This window comes from Rhinolophus sinicus, linkage group LG02 (assembly GCF_036562045.2).
Source record: "Rhinolophus sinicus isolate RSC01 linkage group LG02, ASM3656204v1, whole genome shotgun sequence".
Lineage (NCBI taxonomy): Eukaryota > Metazoa > Chordata > Mammalia > Chiroptera > Rhinolophidae > Rhinolophus > Rhinolophus sinicus.
The window spans coordinates 187,838,828-187,861,755 of record NC_133752.1 but is presented as its reverse complement, the minus strand read 5'-3'; the positions used below and the strand labels follow the sequence as shown (position 1 = coordinate 187,861,755).

Below are 22,928 nucleotides of genomic sequence, written 5' to 3'. Positions count from 1 at the left end.
AACGATAAGGCATAACACAATGCAAGGGACCTACTGTGGCTGGGGTACCCAGGCAAGTAAGGAAGGACTACTAACTGGGATACGTGTTAGATGTGCTCGATTGTCTTACTTGGTAGCTATCTAAGCTGCCATGTTTGCTGCCACCATGTGGCCTCTCTACATTTGTTGTCACCATGATCCAGGGTAGAAGAGAGTAGAAATGTCCATCCTCAAGGAGGAAAAAAGACTGGGAAACTCTGTCATATGGTTTCCCACAAAATAGCTTTCAGTGTCTGTAAAACTAGAATACGTATCTCTATGGGGAGATTCTAATTATAGCTGTCTATCCTGATAAGGTCTGGGAAAGTGCAGGTCCAGACCAGGCATGGTACTTTCAAAATGCCCTGATTTGGCAACTGATTTAGTTTCCCTTTTCATTTTAGGTCTTGAGGTTTGAGAATATTCTGTCTTCTATTCTCCACTTTGGCATCCTCCCACTGGCCAACGGTAAGAGTTTCTTGGGGGAGAAATGTGACTCTGACATTGACTAAATGTTGGGCATTGTTTGGGACTTTTCATGAAACTTGTACCCTAACCCTAACCTTATTAAGCCGCCAGGCCAGTGCCAGAATTTGCGAAGTTTGTACCATCAATGATATGGTTATAAAATTAGTTATTTTGGGTCCAAGCCTTGTTAGCAACTCTATTTGAAGACTCAGCAAAAACAGCGAAGCACTGAAGAGTCTCCTTCAGGTCGGCCAGAAATGAGATTCTTCTCCCTACCTAGAGGGTACCTCTGTGGTTCTTACGCAAAGACCACCATCTGGATAGACAGTTTTCATGAAGGGCAGTCCTACGCCTTCTGCCTGCACTGCAGTTGTTTACAAAGTGCGGCATCTTGAGTTTGGCTTGGTTAAAACACGTTTTGTATTGGAGACCAAAAAGTTCGCAGGACCAAATGAGGTATTTTGAAAATATAAATTAGACGAGGTACCACCATGTTTCTGCCATCCAAATGCCCAGAATTGCAGGTGCATTTTTATTAAGAATGGATTATGTAACAATTCTTTCAGGGAAATGCTAGGGACACATCAGACAGAATGAAAACACAGAACCAGGAAGAATGAGAAGATAAATTATTTAAAAGCTGCTTGTTAGTCTCTTACCAAAATGTTTGCCAAAACTTCTGTGCCCGTACCCAATTCTTGTACATCTTGTTTTATATTTTAGCAAAACTGCAGCAAGGATTTCCTCTGCCCAACCCACACAAAATCTCATTTGTCAATTCAGATGTTGAAGTTCTTGAGGTAAGAATGTGATTATTCTCTTAACTGCCCCATTTCTTTCCATAGTAGAAGAAGCCTCTTTCTGTTTGCTTACTTTTTGTTTTATTTTGTTCTGCTTGGTTTTTTCCCCAGCCCAGGGAATTTTACAAACAAAATGTTCAAGTCTTAAAGCTTGCAATTAACAACGAAAAGCATTGAAACTTGAGTTTTAAAATCAGACAAAGTCCGATTTCCTTTCCCAGCCAAATGTATTCACACCACAGTACAAGAAAATGCACTGCAGCGTGCTTTATTTTCTTTATTCCACAAAACAACCTGTAAGGCTGGGATTTAACAGATGAGGATAGTAAGACTCAGAGAGGGGAAGTGGCTTGTGTAGCTGGAAAAAGACATGGCTGAGACCAGACTGGCTGTTTTGAATATCTAGTCAATGAACTTTTGCATGAACCAAAGACCCTCCTCTGGGTTCAGGGATCTATTGTGAGCTGTTTCCCTGTTAATCATTATTAAGAAACTTGAGAACACCTTTTTTTCTTCCTTCTTGGCTCTTTGTTTGTTTGTTTAGGAAGGTGGAAATAAGATTCTGATGGAATTCTCCCATCCTACATGCTACCCTGAATTCCCTCTTCCCTCCCCACAGTCTTCTATAATTGCTTAAGTCGCATAAGTCAATGGCAATCCAAAATGGCAGGTTCCCATGTCTGAAGTACTCACATGGGGGGTGGGGGAGGGGAGGGTGTGACACAGTAGGACCTGGTAAAAAACCATCTCCCCCTCACCCCTCAGGCAAACCCAGACATCCTATGGCTGCAGGTGCCCAAAGTTTAACGTTATCTTCATTGTTGCGTCCTTTTCAGCATTTTATATTGATTTCGACAGACCTGAGGTATGAAACGTCCTTAAAGCATCAACCAAGTTTCCATGGTTGGGAAGGTTTGAACCTGATAAGTGGACAGTGGAAGGAGAATTCAGCCCCTTGACTGCCTGTTTGGGGTCCTCTCCAGGAAGTAAATGACCGTTAATGCTACCTACTGTAAACCCCGAGGGAGAAGACAGTGGATACTGGAGTTTTAAAATTCTTGTGAAGTGCTTAGTCTGAAAGTTTTCTTTCTCAAGGCCTCAGGGACCAAGGGGGCAAACTGTGTTAAAGAGCTAAATCGGCGTGTGTGTGTATCGTGGCTGTTTGAATGCACGTTCATGTTTGAATGCATGTTTTGTGTTCCTGTGTGTATAAGATTCGGGGGCCAAGAGCTAGGCATGTACTTCTGACGAGGTGCATGAGAAACTCTTTAAGTACAGAGTTGAATGGGTGTTGTCGGTGGAGATCCCTTCAGCCCCGTCAGCTCTCTAGGGTTCTCCCCCTCCCTGCATGTCGGATTTTATGTTTTATATTTACTGCTACTGTCCCCGTATTTAATTAAAATTGTTTTCTATCAATGTCAACCTTGTCTTTTTACTTGCTAAATGTCCTGCTAAATAAAATAAGACAGGAATGAGGGAAGGGGATTTAGTGTCTTTATCGTTGATGAAAACTGAGGTTGTGCAGATTTCGAAGGGGAATTCTTTGCCTCTTAGATGTTTCTAGTGAGAAACAAGGTGATCACAGGAAAGTTGTATCACTTCCTTAAGTTTTAGGATTAAAACTCCCAGGTTAAATGAAATAGCAGTGCCACGTACTGAACCTAGATAATTTATAGTTGACAATGATATTAATACAGGTAGAATCCCTAATCAATGGAGTGAAATTGGGGCAAAAGAGGAAGAAAGAGAAACTGGTACAGATGATGTAAGAAATGAATAGAAACCACAAACTTTGCTTTTGTGTTGCTTACCATCTAGTGAAAGAGTGGGAAAGAGCGGTTTATTAGAGTGCTAACCATGTGCCAAACCCTGGGTTGGTTACTTCACAAGTGTAAGGTCATTTCATTCTCACCGCCAGTCGATGAAGAATTAGGATCCCATTTTACAGATGAGCAAACAAAGGTTAAGAGAGATTAACCACACAAAGCTGGTAAACAGCAGAGGTAGAAATTGAATCCAAGTCTTTCTAATTCCAAAGTCGTTCTTTACACGAGATAGGACTAGAAACCGAAATCACATAAAGCTCACTTATTACTCAGAACAAGAGACACCGTATAAAAAGCATGGTCAGGAGTACTTAGTCGCCAAAGAAAGCTAGACGGGAAAGCCCTGGCTGTCCGTAGGGACTGAGATTTACTCATTTCGGAGGGCACATCTGGCCGTAATAGGTGCCCCCACAAGTATTTGTTGGAACATATGGTAAATTGTCCTGTGTCATTCTTTGGGATGCTGTTTCCTGACAGACAAGTTATTCAACGTATACCCACAAATTCATTCTGAAACACATTACACACGTTCAGTTGTGGTATTTATTTAAACTTGTTCATCTTTCTCAGCTGCAGACGTCTTTTCCCCCCTCGCTGCTGGGGATGAAACTCCAAGCTGACTTATTCATTCGAGCAGCCGGACCTGACCCAGATTGCACGTTCGTTTCAGTGCTGCAACTAGATCATACTAAAAACTACTGGATTGAGCTAGTTTAACTTTAGCCTAGAAGAGGGTAACTAGTAAATATCCCAAAGGGAAACACTAGAGGGCGGTCTAACTTAACTGAGAGACACGCGGTTGGTGCGACAAGTTTCGAGCCTCGGCGCTTGCCGTCGCCCATCCTGCCGCGGGGCCGACTGCGCCTGCGCAGGTGGTTCCGGAAGGTGGCGCCTGAGAGAACAGGGCCGCGCGGGGCAGCTGCTTTTCAAAGGGGGTGCGGGAGTTGCTGTCGTGGTCGCCGCCATGAGTCGCAACTACAACGATGAGCTGCAGTTCTTGGAAAAGATCGATAAGAACTCCTGGAGAATCAAGAAGGGCTTCGTGCCCAACATGCAGGTGAGGCGGGGAGCAGGAGCCGGTGGCGGGGCCCAGGGGCTGGGAGCGCGCGACGCCTCCCCGCCACCCGCCCGGCCTCCCGCCAGCCCTCCCGACCCCTCGCGGGCTCCGGGGCCGCCGTCGCCCCAGCAGAGTTCCTCCCACACCGCCCTCGGGGACTGCCTAGCCTGTGCCGGTCCCGTCTCCCCTCGAGCGGTCCCCATCTCAAGGGACAGGCAAAGCGGCGTATGTCTAGGGAATCCAAGTAAATAAGAAGTTGGCGTCTGTAAACCGTTTTCACACAAGGCTCATAAACGCACGGTAAGATGCGTTACGTTGCTGAGCTTCGGAGCCAGGAGTGGTCTTTGCCACGTGGCACAAGCTGGGACGGAACCCCATTCCTGAGTCATGCTGCTCGTTTAAGTGACCTTTACAGACCTGGGTTCGCTGAGCCATGTTTTTAGAATTCACTGCTCCGTGTTGGGTTTTAATAAAACGGTGTTGTTCCTCGCGACGGCCCAGAAAACTCATAGGGCACACAAATTGTTTTTAATATTCACTTCGCACAAGGACCTCGAGGAACAGTCGGTGACAGTCTCCTCTGTGGACGTAATAAGAGGTTCAACCAGGACTTGATGTCCAGTTCACTGCTTCCTTTGACAGGATGATGTCTTCCTGATGGAGACTTGGGCGGCCAATCCCCGAGAGTCGGAAAGCCCTGGCTGCCTGCATCGCTCAGGCTTCATCACCACTTGTGCACGTTATCTTCCGTGAAAGTAAAGAAATAAGGAATGTCTTCGTGCAGTGTGGGTGCACAACTGGCTTGTGAGATCCCTTCAAGGGCCATGCACGTGCACTGAAGCTCTGACCCTGTGCCCTGGTATAAATTCTTGATAGCCACTTACTCTTTTATTCAACATCAAAACTTACTGAGTGTCCCCAATGAGTAAAGCACTGAGCTAGACACTGGAGGGGAGAAAAAGCCCATGGTCACGAGACTTCTTTTTGCTGTTTTCCACTTGGCCGGTTTCTGTGCATATAATCTGGTTCCCTGAATGAAAAGCAGAAAATAAAAATCGTGCCATGATCATCATAAAGAGACGGTAACACACTCGTCTGCAGCATTTCTGACTTAACTTTTGATGCACATGCTTCTGCTGATTCTCAGAGCAAGTCCGATTTTGCGAGGCAGCTCTGGTCTAACTCTACAATTTCCTACCATCTGGCCCTTGAGAAGGTGGAGCTGATCTCTTGATATATTGCTCTTAAAAAGTTAGTGACCTCTATGCCAAGCTTCAGTCATGTTCCCATGCTTGTGAGAATCATGAATTTCACACTAATAATTATCCTGGCTCTTACATAATCTCCATTCCTTGCCTAAGACCCACTAAAAATTCCTCTTTGTTCCCTAAAAACATTCGTCTCCTGTCTTTATGTCATCTTTGTGTTCAGCTCCTAAATGTGCTGTCGTTCTAGTGATGTCTCTTGTCTTTAAAGAGCCAGCTCAGCAAACGGAACAAAACGTGAGCAACCTGTGAAGCCTGCCCCAGTTCCCTAGACTGAGCCACTTCATCAGACTCTTCCGTAGCCTGGTTACTTCTGTGACAGCACTTGCCTCACTGCACTCTTAGTATTTGCTTGTCTGGGCTGCATCCTAGACTACGAGATCCTCAGGCAGATCTTGCGTATTGTTTCGTGTCTCCCCTTGTGCCCAGGACAGTGCCTGACGTATCATCAGTAAATGGAGAAGAAATAAATGTGACCTTTAGAAATTGCACTGGATACATTTTCCATCAACTGGTCTTGTTATTTATAAAGTGGTAAAATGAAGAAGTCGTCTTTCTTTTTAAAGAAATTTACTTGTCCAGACAATTAAGTTAAATCTTTGGTTCTCCATTACTGGGCAGTTCTTTCATGACATTTGATCTCTGATTAAAATGTTGGGGCCTTTGTTGTTGCATAGTTGTGTCTTTCATTTCCTTTTGTGTGCCCCGATTGTCAAACTTCTTTATCCCTTAATATTATGTAGATTATAGAACTGAGCACACAGCTACATAGCTACATGTTAAATTTTTTTTTACTCACTATTTACCTAAGTATAGATTGTAAATCAGCATAGGATGCAAAAAAGTGTGATGTGCTGCTGTCTTAAGCACAGAAAAGGTACACTAAAGTCAGATGACTGCATTTTATGTTCAGAATTTAAAATTTTGATTCGTTTTTTTAAACCTATTGATATTTTAGATATTTTTGGCATTAATTTTATAATATACACAAAAAAATATTTTGCCTGTTAAATTCTTCAATGTGGCTTTGAGAGTAGGAGAATAAACAACAACTTGTGAACACTTAAAAGTACATTTTTAAGGTAACAGTTGACCCTCGAACAATACGGGTTTGAACTGCATGGATCCACTTATAAGTGGATTTTTTTCAATAAATACTATAAATGTATTTTCCTTATGATTTTCTTAATATTTTCTTTTCTCTAGCTTACTTATAAGAATACAATATATAATACATGTAATATACAAAATATGTGATAATTGACTGTTCATATTATCAGTAAGGCTTCCGGTCAACAGTTAAGCTATTAACACTTAAGTTTTGGTGGAATCAAAAGTTATACTCGGATTTTTTTACTATGGGGGCTGGGGGTCAGCACCTTTAACCCTTGTATTGTTCAAGGGTACGCTATTTAAGGATGGGAACATCTTGTAGTCTTTGATAGGAAATTTTCTGCATGTTTAAGGTAATGTGAAAGTGTTTTATAAAGAGTAAAGCAAAATGAGTATCTCATACAGTATTTGTATTCTGTCCAGTGCCTATACATCATGTACATGTGCTCTGACCTAGTTTTTCCTTTTCTTTGGTACCAGGTTGAAGGAGTTTTCTATGTGAATGATGCTCTGGAAAAATTAATGTTTGAGGAATTAAGGAATGCCTGTCGAGGTGGTGGTAAGTACATAAGAATTTTACATGTGGCAATGTAAGTAGTGTCTTCCCTGTGGCCTGAAAAAAAAGGGGGGAATTCAGATAATTATTATTTTAAAATATTGTCAAGAATGACCAAGACTTGAAATGAGACCAAAAAACTTACTTACTTGTGATTGTTAGCTACCTGGCCTTGTAGAAAACACCTGGAGCTGGGTGGACCTGGTTGGTTTTGAGGCTAACCTTGGATAATAAGAGCAACCTCCTGTAGTTCTTAGAGTAATTCTAAGAGGAAGATACTGTCTCCATTTTACAGATGTGTGAGTCAAGGTTAAGTAACAGTCATTTGCGTAACTTCTTGGTGGCAGAGCCAGATTTCAACCCCAGGGATGCCTGATTCCAAAGTCAGTCTTCTCAGCAGGATACTGATTAGCCTCCCTGAGCTTCCGTTATCCCATCTATAAAAGAAAGGCTGTTACACCTGTCTTCAGGACTGCAGCCACGTGTAGACATAAATATATAAGCTCTAATGGTGATAGTGAAACTGAAATCTAGTTTTAGCCCTTTTGTTTTGTAGATCAGCAAACTACATCCCATCCCACCTCCCCGCCAGGGTATGCTGACTTGTCTAAAATGACTTAGCAACCAAGTGACAGAGCTGGGACTAGAACCCCCGGTGCCTTCTCAGTCCAGTGTTTTCCCAGCTCTTCCACATTGCCCTTCTTTGTCACTTAGAACAAAACCAGTGCGGACCTTTTTTGGTAAATAATATGAACTATTGAAAGAATACATTTTTTTATATTGACAACATGACGCTCGCTAGTTATGTTTTACATCTCCCAGTACAGCATTTACAAGCAACTTGCTTGTGGTTTGTACAGAACACTGACAGCACGTGCGTCTGCTTGTTCTCACTACCTTTGTGTGCATGCGTTGCCTCCTTGAGGAAGCTCCCTTCACACTCCATCTCAACCATCCGTTCATGCGTTGTTTCAGTGGTCCTAATCGCTTCCCCTCCATGTCACGCGATCTGGAATTGTATGAATGTGCTTACTCAAAATCTAATGTGTCCTTGTTTCTAATACTGATTTTTTGTCTTCAGGTGTTGGTGGCTTCCTGCCTGCCATGAAACAAATTGGCAATGTGGCAGCCCTACCTGGGATTGTTCATGTGAGTCTGCTTATATTTTCTCTTAGTCTAAAAGTTTGTTGACTTGATGACTGGCCACGCTTAAATGATAGTGATGTCATGTAGACAGTGACCTTGGAGCATCTGGAAAGAACCATGGGACTTACAAAATAATTGGGCCTAAATAACATCAGAGGTTCTGCTTGCCTTTGGCTAGAATCTATAAGCGTTAGAGAACCTTTGAAGGTGTTTTTAATGTGCTCCTGTTTCTTTGTCATTGTATGTCATTGTTCCTGGGTTGGTGTGCCACCCTTGTAGTTTTCACTGTGGCCCCATTCAAGAGGATGGAAACAAGTCTAAGGATTGGGACTGAGGAGAGGGAGAGAGGACAGTATAGGTCCTCTGGACGTGATTGAAAAAGTGGGTAGTGGCGATAATAGGGATAAAACTGGGTGGGCCCCACTGTAGTCTAAGGTTAAAATTCCACCATTAGAGAGGCAAGTGCTAAAATGAATCTATCCTACAGACATTTTTTGAAGTCTTTATGCCAGTTACTATGCTGGGCACTTGGGAAATAAAGACATGACTTATGCATACGAGGAACTCAGAAGTGTCTGGGTGTCTCCTGGTTTCCTCACCATGTTTATTCTGCATTCCTCCCGGGTCAGGATCCTTTTCTAGGCCCCAGATGTAGGAAGTATGTAGTATTCATACCATGCAAGCCACTACATTTGTCTGTGATTGCTTAAACACTCAGGACGTATATAAGTCAGACACTGCTCTCCTTTTAACCTGACATGACCACGATTTGTCAGTGTCTATCTTTAAATGGCTTTAAAATGTAACAATACATTAAAGTTAGTATGTGGTCCCCCGTATCATGTTATAAAGAGGCTTTTCTATTGTAGTTTTCCTTAGTTAATGGTCAGACTTTACAAGAAGGATTTTCCTCCACTGTATTAACTTTATGATTAGGAGTTTTCACACCTAATTTTCACCAACAGAGAATAAATATTTCATGAAACTAAGATCTTGACTTGGGTAAGACTTTAGCCCACAGCTTATTTGAGAATCAATATCAGGTCCCTCAGGCGACCAGGCAAGCTGTATTTCATTTTCTAATTCTCTTTCAGCGATCTATTGGGCTTCCTGATGTCCATTCGGGTTATGGGTTTGCTATTGGGAATATGGCAGCCTTTGATATGAATGACCCTGAAGCGGTGGTGTCCCCAGGTAAGGTCACTGCACATCTGCTTCAAGTGTCTGGCTTCTCACAGTGTGTCAGCCTTTCGGAAATAGAGCATGGCTTCTTGTGTGTGCATCTCTCAGTCTCATCACATCCTATCATTTCTTCCTCTCATTTACTGAGGGAATTAATTGTGGACACTCAGAATCTATTAAAATATCAAGTAAAGCTTATATTTATTGGGAATTGTTTAGGCTCTTATTATATGCCAGGTATTATTCAGAATTGGCTACAAAATAAATTGAAGCACTTCCCCTGGCAAATTATTATCTTCTCTGTGTCCCGGTTACCTCTTGGGCAAATTGGAGCTAATAATGTTACATTGCCAGGTAGCATTATCATGAGGATTAAATGAGGCAGGCTGTGGAAGACACTTAGAACAGTGCTAGGCACATAGGAGGTACTCAGTGATTGTTTTCACTGTCATCGTCGTCATTCACGTCCAGTGGCACACACCTTTTCACCTGTGGGGTGCTTTCACTGAAAATATTTCATATCAGAAATAATATCTTTGCTTTCAGAGTCTGGGAAAAAAAAGTTTAAATTACACGTTGAGAGTTCTGCCTCTGGCAATGGTGAACAGGGTTGTTTCAGACTAATCCTCTGCTGAGAATAGTAAGACAGGCTGAATAAAATTAAAAAAAAAAAAATCTGTTTTTGAAAGCCTAGGACGCTGAAGGCAGTAAGAACGCATGAGGCTGCAATGCAGAGCAAAAGACAAATGCACATACTTGTGCCCAGCATAGAGCACTGCTTTTCTCTTCAGGTGACAGCAGAGTTCAGTCGAAGGGTATATAGACGGTGTGAACAGTTCAGTTAACACACTTGACAGCTTTACCTCTAACATACGTGCATGGTTCTATGCATACGCACATTACAGTGCATCCAAGAACTGCAGAATACACGTGTTTTTCAAGTGCACACAGAACCTTTACCAGAATTGCCCATGTTCTAAGCTAGAAAGCACTTCTCAAATTTCAAAGCGTTGAAATCATAGAGCTGTAGTTCTCAAAATTTTTGGATTCAAGACTGCTTTACACCCTTAAAATTTTGTGAGGGTTGATTTCAAAGGCTCTTATCAATGTTTACCTTACTAGACATTAAAACGGGCATTTTTAAAACAACAAACAAGTACATGTTTCACTACCCACCGGAGCAAACATGTTATCACATGTCATGTGGCATTTGGAAAACGTCACTATACTCGAGAGAATAAGTTTAAAAGGCTAATAAAGTCCTAGTATTATTGTACATTTAGTCCTATAGACTTGGAAGGATCGCTGGACCACACTTAAGAGCAACTGATACAGAGGATATTATCCTACCACAGTGGAATAAGGTTAGAAATCATTAACTACAAAAAAAAAACAAAAAAAACCCTCATATATATTTATAAATTAAGCAGTATGCATTAAAGTAACCCAGGGATCATGAAAATACAAGCTAAGTTAAAATTAATAAAAATACTTATGTCTAAAAATTGTGGGTTACTGTTAATGCCATACTTGGATAGAAATATATGCACAAATTAGAAAAGAAGAAAGGTTAAAATACCAGTGATCTAAGCATCCATCTCAAACAATTAGAGAAGGAACAACAAATTAAAAACCCCAAAAAAGGTAGAAAGATGGAAATAATTGAGAGCAAAATGAACGAATCAATATCTAATAGAAAGGATCAACAAAGCCAAAAGGTGGTCTTGAAAAAGACAAATAGAATTCATAAACCCCGACAAGAGTGACTGAGGAAAAAAAAGAGATGCACATAACTCACATTTTAATCTCTATCTAGATGTTCCCGTTGTTCATTGCTGCCTGCCTGGCCCGCAAAGCACCGTTAGTGTGTCCGTTAACTTTAAACTGTTTTGGTGCATCACCTCGACACCCCAGAAAACTACTTTGTTGGCTACAGTAAAACAGTTATCTTTAAAACAATGGCTGTCTATTATAAATTAATGGTGGGAAACCACAGGTAGCAATGCCCAATACCTGGTTTTGCTAATACTTGACTAATTTTTCTCTGTTTTTGTAGGTGGCGTCGGATTTGACATCAACTGTGGTGTGCGCTTGTTAAGAACCAATTTAGATGAAAGTGATGTCCAGCCTGTGAAGGAGCAACTCGCCCAAGCTATGTTTGACCACATTCCTGTTGGGGTGGGATCCAAAGGTGTCATTCCAATGAATGCCAAGTAAGCGCACGAGCTTCCAGTAAACAGAGTGAGAGAAATAATAGGCCCCTCCTATTCATTGCCAATGGAGGACACTGAGGAGATGGGGATTGTTTAGTCTCTTTTCAGGAAGTGATAATGAATTGGTTTTTAAGCGTGAGGTCCCGCCCACTTTGAAAAGCGTACCTAGAACATACAAATAAATTCTAATCACCTTTACAAATATTTTCGATAGGATTTGTCCTAGTAAATAATATTTGAAATGGGCTGTAGCGGGAAGGGAACACTGAATGTTGTAATCTCTCCTGGCAGTGTTTTGGAAGAGGGCTGGACCTTACATGAAGATCAAAGCTTTTTCCTTCTAGGGCTTTAATGTGTGTGTACCTCAGCTTCAAAATGCAGGTGCAATAAAAAGCCACATAGTACTTCTGTGAAGGCAGGAATGAGAGCTTAAAATTTAACCTGTATCGCCTGAGGACAGTTAGATAGCTTTATTATCTGACTGTAATTTTTCATAAATTATTAATGAAGGCGGGTAACTGCGGTAAAGTTAATGGTAGATAGTGATATCTGATTATGGTTATAAATTTTCTTTGGCTGCTTCAATCACCACCTTATAGAGTTCAGGATAGAGAGGCAAATTGAATGTAAATAAGATTGAAAAATACAAGGGGTTGTATAAATGTCAAGAACTGTAATCATCTCTGGTATGGCATTTACTATTTACATTGCAATTCTTTATATAACTGCTGTTCTCCAAAGACTAGAGTTGCTGAGAGCGTAAACTTTGTATCTGGCACAATGCCTGATGCACAGGCGATAGTCAGTGAAGGAAGTTCCTGTGCCCTTTGAGATGAGGTCATCCTTAGGTTTTGCTCTGCCTTGGCTGTGAAATGACTGGCATCTTACTGCTCACTCAGAGACTTGGAAGAGGCCTTGGAGATGGGTGTGGACTGGTCCCTGCGAGAAGGCTATGCCTGGGCGGAAGATAAGGAGCATTGTGAGGAGTACGGAAGGATGCTGCAAGCCGACCCCAATAAGGTCTCCGCGAGGGCTAAAAAAAGAGGCCTTCCTCAGGTAACACTCACGCTGGAGAGGCAACGTGTGCATTTTCTTTCTATTTTGTTTTTTGGGGAGGAAAAAAAGATCTGTCTTCTATGTAGTAAATATATCTGCAGGCTTTTTCACAGTACAGCGAAACACAAGTTTTTTTGTTTATGCTCCGTTCTTACTCTTTTAAAGAGCTATCCGGAGCTTGCAGATGTTCATAAGATAAAACAAGGTATCATGAATTAGAAGTGGATGGGAGAAAAATGGAATATGATTATAAGCCTTAAAATGTATGCCAAAATTGCATATTTACATACTTTGACAATCTAAGATTTGGCTGAAAGTTTGCGGGTGTCTAAGGTGAAAAGACACTTTGTCAGTTCCTGGTGTCCATGAGACAAGAATATACCAACTGTTTGAAATTTATCGCTAATTTTGATAGCTTTGCCATTAAATCACTGTGGCCTTGGGCAAGTCTCTTTTACCTATCCTCGTCTCATTTTCTTGTTTGAATATTGGGAGAGTTAAAGCTAGGCAACCTCAAAACACTCTTCGAGCACTGCCATTCTCCGGTTCCCCTAAATCATCTATTAGCTCTACTTAAGGCATATATTCTTTCAATGATTGATAATGGTCGGTGTCAGTGAACTCAGATGTTTTAAAAATCATTTGAACTTGGCCCTTGTGTAAGAGTCATTATTCACCAGAGTTCATCCCAAAATTTAACGCTTCTCTCAGTGATGTTAAAATGTCCTGTGAGCCATTTAATGATCTGAGTTTGGGTTTATGAAGCGTTTAATACATGTACCTCAAGCAGATGATGATACAATAAACTTCAAGAGCTGCTCTCTATTATTTTTGTTGTGTGGAATATTGCTTTAAATGAGTGAAGCATTTCTAAGGCTTAGAAAATTTTTTCTTACATAAAATACTATTTATGTGGTTATTTTTTTGTTGTCATTGGTTGTTTTTTTATCTGCTTGCTTTTTAAATGGATTTTTTGAAATCTGGAATAGAAGCTGTTTTATCAGACATTCTCATATTTGCAGTTGGGGACCCTGGGAGCAGGTAACCACTATGCAGAAATCCAGGTTGTGGACGAGATTTTCAATGACTATGCTGCTAAGAAAATGGGCATTGACCATAAAGGACAGGTGTGTGTGATGATCCATAGCGGAAGCAGAGGCTTGGGCCACCAGGTAGCCACAGGTACGCTCTGGACCTAATTTTTGGCTTGGTGCTAAAATGTACAGTTAATGGGGAACCATACAGAGATTTAAGAGAGAAAGCTCTGGAACTATACTGTGTAGGTTTTTATGCTGGTTCTTCTAACTCGCAGTGTGACTTTGAACAAATTAACTTTACTGGGCCTTAATTTCCTCATCTGAATAAAACGGGAAGAATAATTTCATAGTGTATTGTCATAGATTAAACGAAACAGCACGCGGAAAGTACTTACTTACAGCAGTGCTTGGCACTTAGTAAGCACTCAGTAAATGTTGTCTCCAGTTATTTGGTTTACTCTTACAGAGTGCTATTACTGTCTGACCAGGAAAGACCTGAAATTGCAGTTTATGTTGTAGACATTAATTCAGGAAATATGTCTTAGATACCTGTACTGCAAGATTGGGTATTACAGTGGATTCAGTGATGAAATAGGCAAGGACTCTGCCATCACATTTTCTCATGAAAGAGATGTGATGTTCATTAAAAAGAAAAAGACAGACAAGGTGGTGATGGATAAAATACAGAAGAGACTAAATGAAGTGGTTAGGGAAAAGATGTCAGGCTTCCAGAGATGGCTTCATGGATGCGTAACGTGTGCAGTTTGGGCAGTCCTACACAAAGGACATTCATGACCAAAAGACAGCATGAACAAAAGCAGAAAATAGTGGGAAGATCGCTTTGGATGAATAGTAGGATGTGAAAGGATTTATGAATGCGTGAAAAGCTACAGAGACACATGGAAATTATTATGATAATTCATCCTTGTATGTACATTTCATCCTATGGGGATTTAATCAGTTGTGCCAGCCTGACCCATTAGAATATTTCATCTAGCAAATATATGGAGCATTGACTAGTATTTGTGAACTTTCTGCTAAGTACTTCTCGACACTTGGTCTTGGATTTGATTTTCCTACAGATCTAGCAACTTGTGTCTTCCTCTTTTACCCTCTCGCGGAAAAATGATTTTTAAAAACCATGATGATAATAAAATGTATTTTACTACTTCTGTTCCTATTCATTCGCATGCCAGGAAAGGCATAACTAAACCATGCTGTCGCTGTGTGTATACACATCTTCCCCTTCAAAGTTCCTGGATGGCAGATGATGTCTCTAGTCCACATAGTTGTGTCACACAGCTCTGAGAAAATTCTCAGTAAATGTGTCTTGACCAAGCAAATAGCTGAACTCAGAAACACTTCAAAGGGAAAGTTATATTTTACTTGGTTTTTTGTAGACTAAGTTTGAATGTAGCCTACCTGTCTGCAAGAAATCTGAATTATAAAGGGAAAGCTCGCTTGTTTGGACTTGTTGCTGTCTCATTCCAGATGCCCTGGTTGCTATGGAAAAAGCTATGAAGAGAGACAAGATTATCGTCAATGACCGGCAGCTGGCCTGTGCTCGAATCGCATCCCCAGAAGGTCAGGACTACCTGAAGGGCATGGCGGCCGCTGGGAACTACGCATGGGTCAACCGCTCTTCCATGACCTTCCTAACCCGTCAGGTACAGCTGACGCTGCTCTTCCTCGTGGTGAAGTTCAGTGCTTTGAAACAGGGTCGTCAAAGCAAAGCGGGTAGAATTGGGTTTCAGAAGTTTATGTAATAGTCAGAAGATTGGCAGTGTCCAAGACTTTGGGTCTGCTTAAACTAGGTAGCAGACTGTCAGACGTGGGGGATGAGGGAAGGAGACAGGCCAGAATTATTTCCGGAATCTTCCTGGAGCCGAGAGGGTAGGGGGGCCGGGCCTTCCACTAGGATTCCGAAGGCTGAGGAAGAAGCAGTTCTGAAGGGTGGGAGCAAGAGTAGCCAGGCAGCTTGTCAGCCATAGTTGGAATTGATGGAGTGGAATTTCTCAGTGGTTTAAAAGGCAGTTTTTGTCCTTTATGTGAAGATAAATAGTTCTAGCTCTGAACTGTTAAATCCCTCACTCCCTTCAGTAACAAACTGCCTGAAATCAATAAGACAAGTTGTGAAGAGCTGGTTCTGGCTGGCTGAAACGTAAACTTCTTCTCTCAGGCGTTTGCCAAGGTCTTCAACACAACCCCTGATGACCTGGACCTCCACGTGATCTATGATGTTTCTCACAATATCGCCAAAGTGGAGCAGCATGTGGTGGACGGAAAGGAGAGGACGCTGTTAGTCCACCGGAAGGGGTCCACCCGAGCTTTCCCTCCTCACCACCCCCTCATTGCTGTTGATTACCAAGTATGTACTCAGCCACTTGTGGTTTTACGCAGTGGGGGGCATGATTCACATAGTTCTAAATATGGATGGATTTAAACAGGAAAGCAGCAATTGTGAAAAGGAAGTAATCTGTCATCCATGAAAACAGTGACTTCCAGTCTTCTGAAGCAGTGGCTCTCCCCATCTTCTGTGCTTGCAGTGTGCTGTCTAAAAAGTGCCGCATGGGGAACATTTTACTCCATGAGGATGATTTCAGATTATCTTTTTAAAGCCTTTGAATGACAGCGTTAAGATTCAACTCAGTCTGTTTCATTCCTCTTATCCTTTTGGTGTCCGGCTGTGATAGAATTAAAAAGGCTCTTAACCTACTCCCATTTCACAGATGAGGAAACTGAAGCCTGGAGAGGGCAGGTTCCTCACTCAGGATGGTTATTCCCAATAATTCCCTACACACTTGAATTTTGGTTTGTTCTTACATTCAGTCTTTCTTTTGCTGCTTTCTGGTCCTCACATTTTCATTCCCTTCCTCTTTCCTGACTCTCAATTATCAAAGAAGCAAAATAATCTCTTAATATAGTTGTAAGAGGAAAGCATTTAGAGGCTCAGGTTTTTCCCACAATCCTCCAATGCAAGAGGAGATTTAAATCCCAGGCCTAAAAACTCGTGCTTTTCTAAATTTTAACATGTTTGATTTGTGTGCATCCTCAGCTCACTGGACAACCAGTGCTCATTGGTGGCACCATGGGAACCTGCAGTTACGTTCTTACTGGCACTGAGCAGGGCATGACTGAGACCTTTGGAACCACCTGCCATGGAGCGGTAAGGAAAACAGAAGCTGACTTAGAAGTGCTTTGTTCAGTTTATCCATGGTTTTGCATTTTGACAGGTAAATGTACTTGATTCAGCACTAAAGTTGAGGTTTGGGTCTGTCTGGTCTTCTACCTGAATTGATTCCCCTAATACATACAGCGCTGTGAACCAGCGACGGTCATCTAGTATCTGTACCTTCGGGGGTCGTTGTCAGGCCAGAGACTGTTTCTCATCGCTGCAGGTCCGCAATACCCAGGCTAAGGAATTGTCACACAAGCATAACTGATAGAACTTCAACTGATGCAAATTGACGTCACAGCTTAGCTCAACGATTCACCAGACCTACTCATTTGCATGATTTGTTCCTTACTAAATGGGTCCACTCAAGATTTGGGGGATATGGTTTGATCCCTTCTCATTTCCAGCTGCCTCCCAAATACGAATTTTAACCCAGTGATCAAAACCAGTGTGACATTACACACACACACACATATGAGCAATGTCGAGACATTTTTGATTGTCACAGTGGGGTCAGGGAGTTTGGCTACTGGCATCTAGAGGGTAGAGGCCAAGGATGCAGCTAAACGTCCTCCACAGTACGAGACAGTCCCCACAACAAGAAGTATCTGGTCCAAATGTCAGTAGTGCTAAGGTTGAGAAACTTACAAGCAGTACAAAGTTTATCTGATGACAGACATGCTGTTTACAATTTAAAATTAATATATTTATACTGAATTGATAACTAATAGTAATTAGAAATAAATACTAAACCTTTAAATACTAAGTGCTTTGTATAGATGGAAATTTGTTTTCTAAAAGGATATGATGAGGCTCCTAACACAAGGCACATAATAATACAATAGAAAAAGACAATAGAAAAAGATTGTCTTTTAACTCCTTTTTCAGTTTAAAAAGAAGTCAAGGAGAAGGCATATAATCCTAAAGATTTGAATAATTGCTGGGGTTGAATATAAACTGTAGCTCAGAATTTATGAAGTGAAATTCGTTCCTCTCCCAATCTAGGGCCGTGCATTGTCCCGAGCAAAATCTCGACGTAATTTGGATTTCCAGGATGTCTTAGACAAATTGGCAGATATGGGGATTGCAATCCGTGTTGCCTCACCCAAACTGGTTATGGAAGAGGTAAGCAAGATTTTCATAAATATTCAGTATAAAACTGTTTATGATTTATGCCAGTGCACAGAGGCAGCAGTTTTTGGTATCGCTAACAGAAACTTTGTTTGTTTTTTGTTTTTTTAAATAACCTCAAGTACAGTTGATTATTGTCTTTTCTCGTTTGGAGTAATTACAAGCCAAGGTAAAGAATGATCTTTACCTTTCATGTGTAGTCTCTGTCTGCATGTTAAGCTTTAGAAATAGTTTGAGCTGACTCATTTTAACCTTTCTTTTGCACAGCTGTACACTGAACATTTAAATTTGAAAGCAAAATTGAAAAGACTGGGAAAATGTTTGGGGAAACGGTTTTGTTTGATTCACAAGGGAGCAAAAAGTTTGTGTAAATTTTATATATGTATGTGTACATATATACATATTTAAATTAGAAGCAACTTAAATTTTTTTAAAAGTTTAAGAGAAAAGAAAACTAGTCATCCAGGAACTCAGTGCCCTAACACAACCATTACCTCCTTTTGTAGGATACTTATTGCCTTTTTCTTTCTAAATGCTTTTTTAAAACAAGTTATAATCATAGTGTAAAAACATTTATAGTCCTTTTTTTATTTAGTACATTATAAATTGTTTGTGTCACTTTTAATGGTTGCCGAATATTCTGCCAACTAAATACCCTAAGTTTCTGCCCAGATTGGACATTTAGGTAGCTTCCAAATTTTTGATACTATAGGTTTAGTTATAATGAGTGTCTTCATGCATGAAGCCTTTTTCCAGATGTTTTAATCATTAGAGTGAAATCCCAAAGTAGAATTACTGCGTCAAAGAGTGTGACACACCCTTGTTTTTTAATAACTATTAATTTTCCCTAATTTTTAGAACAAACACATGTTTAATTAAGAGGTTTTGGAAAATATAGAGAAAAAAACAAAACATCTAGGATTCCACCAATCAAAAATAACCACTGTTGACATTCGTATAATTTTTACTTGCATGTTTTACAGTATTTTTTCATTCACTCATTCATCTAATACGTATTAAACATTTGCTATAGTTGGGTACTGTTCTACCATATTTCCCCGAAAATAAGACCTAGCCGGACCATCAGTCTAATGCGTCTTTTGGAGCAAAAATTAACATAAGACCCGGTCTTATTTTACTATAATATAAGATCGGGTCTTATGTTAATTTTTGCTCCAAAAGACGCATTAGAGCTGATGGTCCCGCTAGGTCTTATTTTCAGGGAAACAGGGTAGGTGCCAGAGAGACTACAGTGAACAAAACTAGCTTAAATCCCTTCTTGTGAAACTTACCAAATAGTGAAATGTCTGGTGTGTTAGATGATTAAGTGCTACAAAGTGAAAACGGGGAGGGGTTAGGGAGAGATTGGGAGTGGGTACAGTTTTACGTAGGGCGTAGTAAGGTGATATCTGAGTGAAGAGCTGAAGGGAGTGAGGGTATCTAGGGCTAAGCTTTCCAAGCAGAGAGAACAGGTGCGAAAACCCTCAGGCAAGATTATGCTTGGATGTTCACGAAACAACAAGGAGGGCGCTGTGACAAGCACAAGCAAGAGACACGAGGTCAGAGAGGTGGGGGGTTCCACATTGTGTGGGTCCTTGGTTTTTCCTTTACAGAGAACTTTTGCTCTTATTCTGAGATGATGGGAAGACATTGGAGAAATCTGAGCAGAAGAGTAACATGACTGACTAATATGTATACTGATGGGAAGACTCTAGAAGAGAAATTGATGATGCAGAAAAGAGGGGAATTACAGGATCAGTGTCCTTTCATAGATGAGAGGAGATGGGATCTGGTATACAAGTAGATGGGGTTGGTCTTTGCTAGGAGCTCGGATAATTCATCCTTATTAAAAGGAGAGAACGTACAAATGCAGATAGCCAGGAAAGATATGGTGCGAGTCCGTGGAGGTTCAGTGTAGTAAGAAGTAGCAACAGAGTGAGGATGCAGGAGAAGGTATGAAACAGTCATCTAAGAGAGAGGCCGGGTAGTCGGCCTGGTGAGAGTCTGGGGAATTGCCAGGGTAGCACAAGGGCCCAGCTGAGCTAAACTCAGTGGTTGGGTGTTGACAGCTACCTTCAGATGTGGAGGTGCAGACATGAAATAGGTGCTGGGGTAGGGTTATCTCTTAACCAGGGTTGCCAATGCGGCATAGCGAAAGAGGCCAGGTTGTTGAGGGTGTTGCAACGGGAGTAGGTCTCGTGGCGTTTTAAAGGATTAGGGAGATAACATGAGGGGGCGTGAGCTGGAAACCGGCCTTGGTAATGACAAGTTCTGGGCTGATGACCCCAGGAGTAAGTGGCTGAGGAAAGTGTTAAAGGAGCAGAAATCCAAGAAGCCAAGGTACTGAAAGGGCCCTCTCCCTGGACACTGAAGTCAGTCAGAATTATTATAGCAGGAGGGAGTGACAGTGAGGCAGGGACTAGAAATCTTCCCGTGATGATGGGGAGTGATGCAGATTCGAGCAGATAATTGCAACAAGAAGAGGTGGTAGGTGGTTTAAATGATGAATGCGAGGTTCAAAAATGGGGTGTTTAGGGAGGAAGGAGGGAGAATGGTCTGGGAAGAGCCGTCAAGAGCAAGGTCACCTGTCCCACTTCTGAGCCTAAGGGCTTGACCCCAGTTTAGGAGAGAAAACAGGTATCACTTCAGAAAGTTGGAGGCAGAAGCAACATCTTCAGAGGAGATCAATGTTTCAACAAGAACAAGAAGATGAAGGGAATGTTCAGAGAAGATGGGAAGAGGGAGAGGATTTTGCACTTGACTTAGTGGAAGGAGTTTCATAGGCCACAGTGGACAAGTCTGAGATCAGAAGAGAATGAGAGATGGGCCAGAGAAGGGTGTGTGCAGAGCTGTATGGGTTTAGTCTGGGAGGCCTAAGCTTCCTGTGTTGACATGAATGGGGATAAAGGGTGTGTGTGATGAAATTCATTCTAATGGTGGCAAGATGGTGAGTGGGGGTTAGGGTTAGAGGGGGAAGGAAGGGGGCAGGTCTTGCTTGAAATTCACAGAGACAAATTTGAGTGTGTATATACATACACACGTACACACATACAGTGTTAAATATAGGTATATATGAATTTAATAACTTTCACTTACTGTGAAGGTCATACATGTTCATTCCAGGAATTTTGACAACTGCAGAAATATGTAAAGAAAGAAAATCAAAATTGCCAATAACTCCGCCATCCAAGGATAATTACCTCTAACAGGATAGTTTGGTGCATTTCCTTTCAGTTGGGTATTGGTGTATATGTTCTATTCATTGATGTTTTCTGCTTTTCTTAGTTATACGAGTGATACATGTTCTTTGGGAAAATTTGGAGAAATGCAGAAAAAATATAAAACAAGTTGAGAGTGTTTATCTCACTACCCTCGTACCAACACTGAACTTAATCATCTTTTTAATCTTTGCTTATTTGATGGGGGGGAGTCTCAGTATTGTTTTCATGTGCATTTCTTTAATTATAAGTGAAGTTTAATGCATTCAAAGCTTCCTTTTTAAAGAAACTTTATACTGTTTCCCTCCCTGCAGGCTCCTGAGTCCTATAAGAACGTGACCGATGTGGTGAACACCTGCCATGACGCTGGAATCAGCAAGAAGGCCATTAAGCTGAGACCCATTGCTGTTATCAAAGGCTAGAACCCTCGCTGTGGCCCCCGGAACCGCTGCCCCTCCTGGAGGTGGACGTGGACTGCAGTGCTCTTCAGACATCAGACTTAAGAAACCGGACGGGTTCCAGAATGTGTGGCTGTAACTACCCAGATGCTGACCAAGAGGCTGCTGCTTCAGGAGCTGTGAAATTCCCTTCTGGGAGGAGTCATATTGCCCTCATTTGGAAAGGGATGTGTGTGCTTCCTCCCTGGTTGTCTCACCGATTCTTAGGAAAATTTATTAGCGGGTGGGGATAGGTCAAGAAACTGCCTTACTCAGTCATATACAAGTCTTTAATCATCAGAATGGACCTCTCATACGAAGCTCTCTTTACATCCTGAGAGATGTCATAAAGAACATTCTATGCAATGAGAAGGTTTTGGCACGTTTCCTTTTTGCCCTTCTTTTGTCATTTTGTCCATTCATGCACCATCTATCCCCTTCCCCGGCACTGAGCAAAACCCTAAATACCACTCTACCCAGAGAGTACCCATGGGGTCATACTCGGGTATTAGATGAATGGCTGATGGGACACACTGAGGAGGGAGTATGTGTGGAAGTATGAGAATAGAGACCCACAAGAGAAAATAGTGTTCATAGACTTGCTACCTTTCTTGTTCTAAATTTAAGGCAGAGTTTTGACTTACCAGCAAAATGGTATCATCAGCTGGTATCTGTCATTAATTAAGCCTCGTCTGGCAGACTTTTGTTGAATAATAACTTGCACAGTAGCAGCAAAGAATCCTCACATAAAATTCAACATCTTTACATGGGTGATTGAATTATTATAAAAACAGTAAAGGACACGTCTGTTTTGATGTTAATGATTGCTCTGTGTTGACAGGTTGACTGTTCTTGTGCCACCGAATTAGATTTCATGGTATGTATTGTGACACCTCGAAGATGTGCGGGTCAGAGGTGACAAGCCGTGGTGGAGTCCAAATAGCCAGGAAAATAGAAAAATCTAATAAAGTTGCAATACATTGTTTATGTTTTGTGCTTAATAATTTATAGTCTAAGATAATTTGTATTTGTTCTTGAGTCGCTTTGGACAGTGTTGCTGTTTTCTGATTTTCTCTCAGGGTGCTTTCATAGACTCACCTGAAAAAATATTCTTTCCTAAAACTTATCCCTCAACTGAAAATAAAAACCCCCACTGGAGTATCTTCTAGGTACTATTTGGAAGGCTGGGGGAAAGCAGACTGCCTCTGAAAAATGTGACACGAAGTACAT

At 41.4% G+C, this 22,928-nt stretch overlaps 2 protein-coding genes across 6 annotated transcripts in view; both read left to right on the top strand.

Annotated features, from left to right (window-relative positions):
* The window catches only part of BPIFC (BPI fold containing family C), a 47,922-nt gene extending 45,245 nt beyond the window's left edge, over positions 1-2,677 (top strand). For all 5 annotated transcript variants that reach the window (XM_074326274.1, XM_074326272.1, XM_074326273.1 and 2 more), the window contains 3 exons: positions 423-486; positions 1,210-1,286; positions 2,123-2,677. In XM_074326274.1, the coding sequence (XP_074182375.1) occupies positions 423-486; positions 1,210-1,286; positions 2,123-2,245 (264 nt within the window). In that variant the 3' untranslated portion in view covers positions 2,246-2,677. The remainder of the gene's footprint in view (positions 1-422; positions 487-1,209; positions 1,287-2,122) is intronic.
* A 1,306-nt stretch (positions 2,678-3,983) lies between these two features.
* RTCB (RNA 2',3'-cyclic phosphate and 5'-OH ligase) lies at positions 3,984-22,683 on the top strand. Its single transcript, XM_019728426.2, has 12 exons — positions 3,984-4,169; positions 7,028-7,106; positions 8,185-8,252; positions 9,344-9,443; positions 11,488-11,644; positions 12,544-12,700; positions 13,723-13,882; positions 15,229-15,404; positions 15,917-16,105; positions 16,793-16,903; positions 17,918-18,037; positions 21,576-22,683. The coding sequence occupies exons 1-12, from the start codon at positions 4,077-4,079 to the stop codon at positions 21,681-21,683; spliced, it is 1,518 nt and encodes a 505-aa protein (XP_019583985.1). The 5' UTR covers positions 3,984-4,076; the 3' UTR covers positions 21,684-22,683.
* Positions 22,684-22,928: the final 245 nt, after the last annotated feature.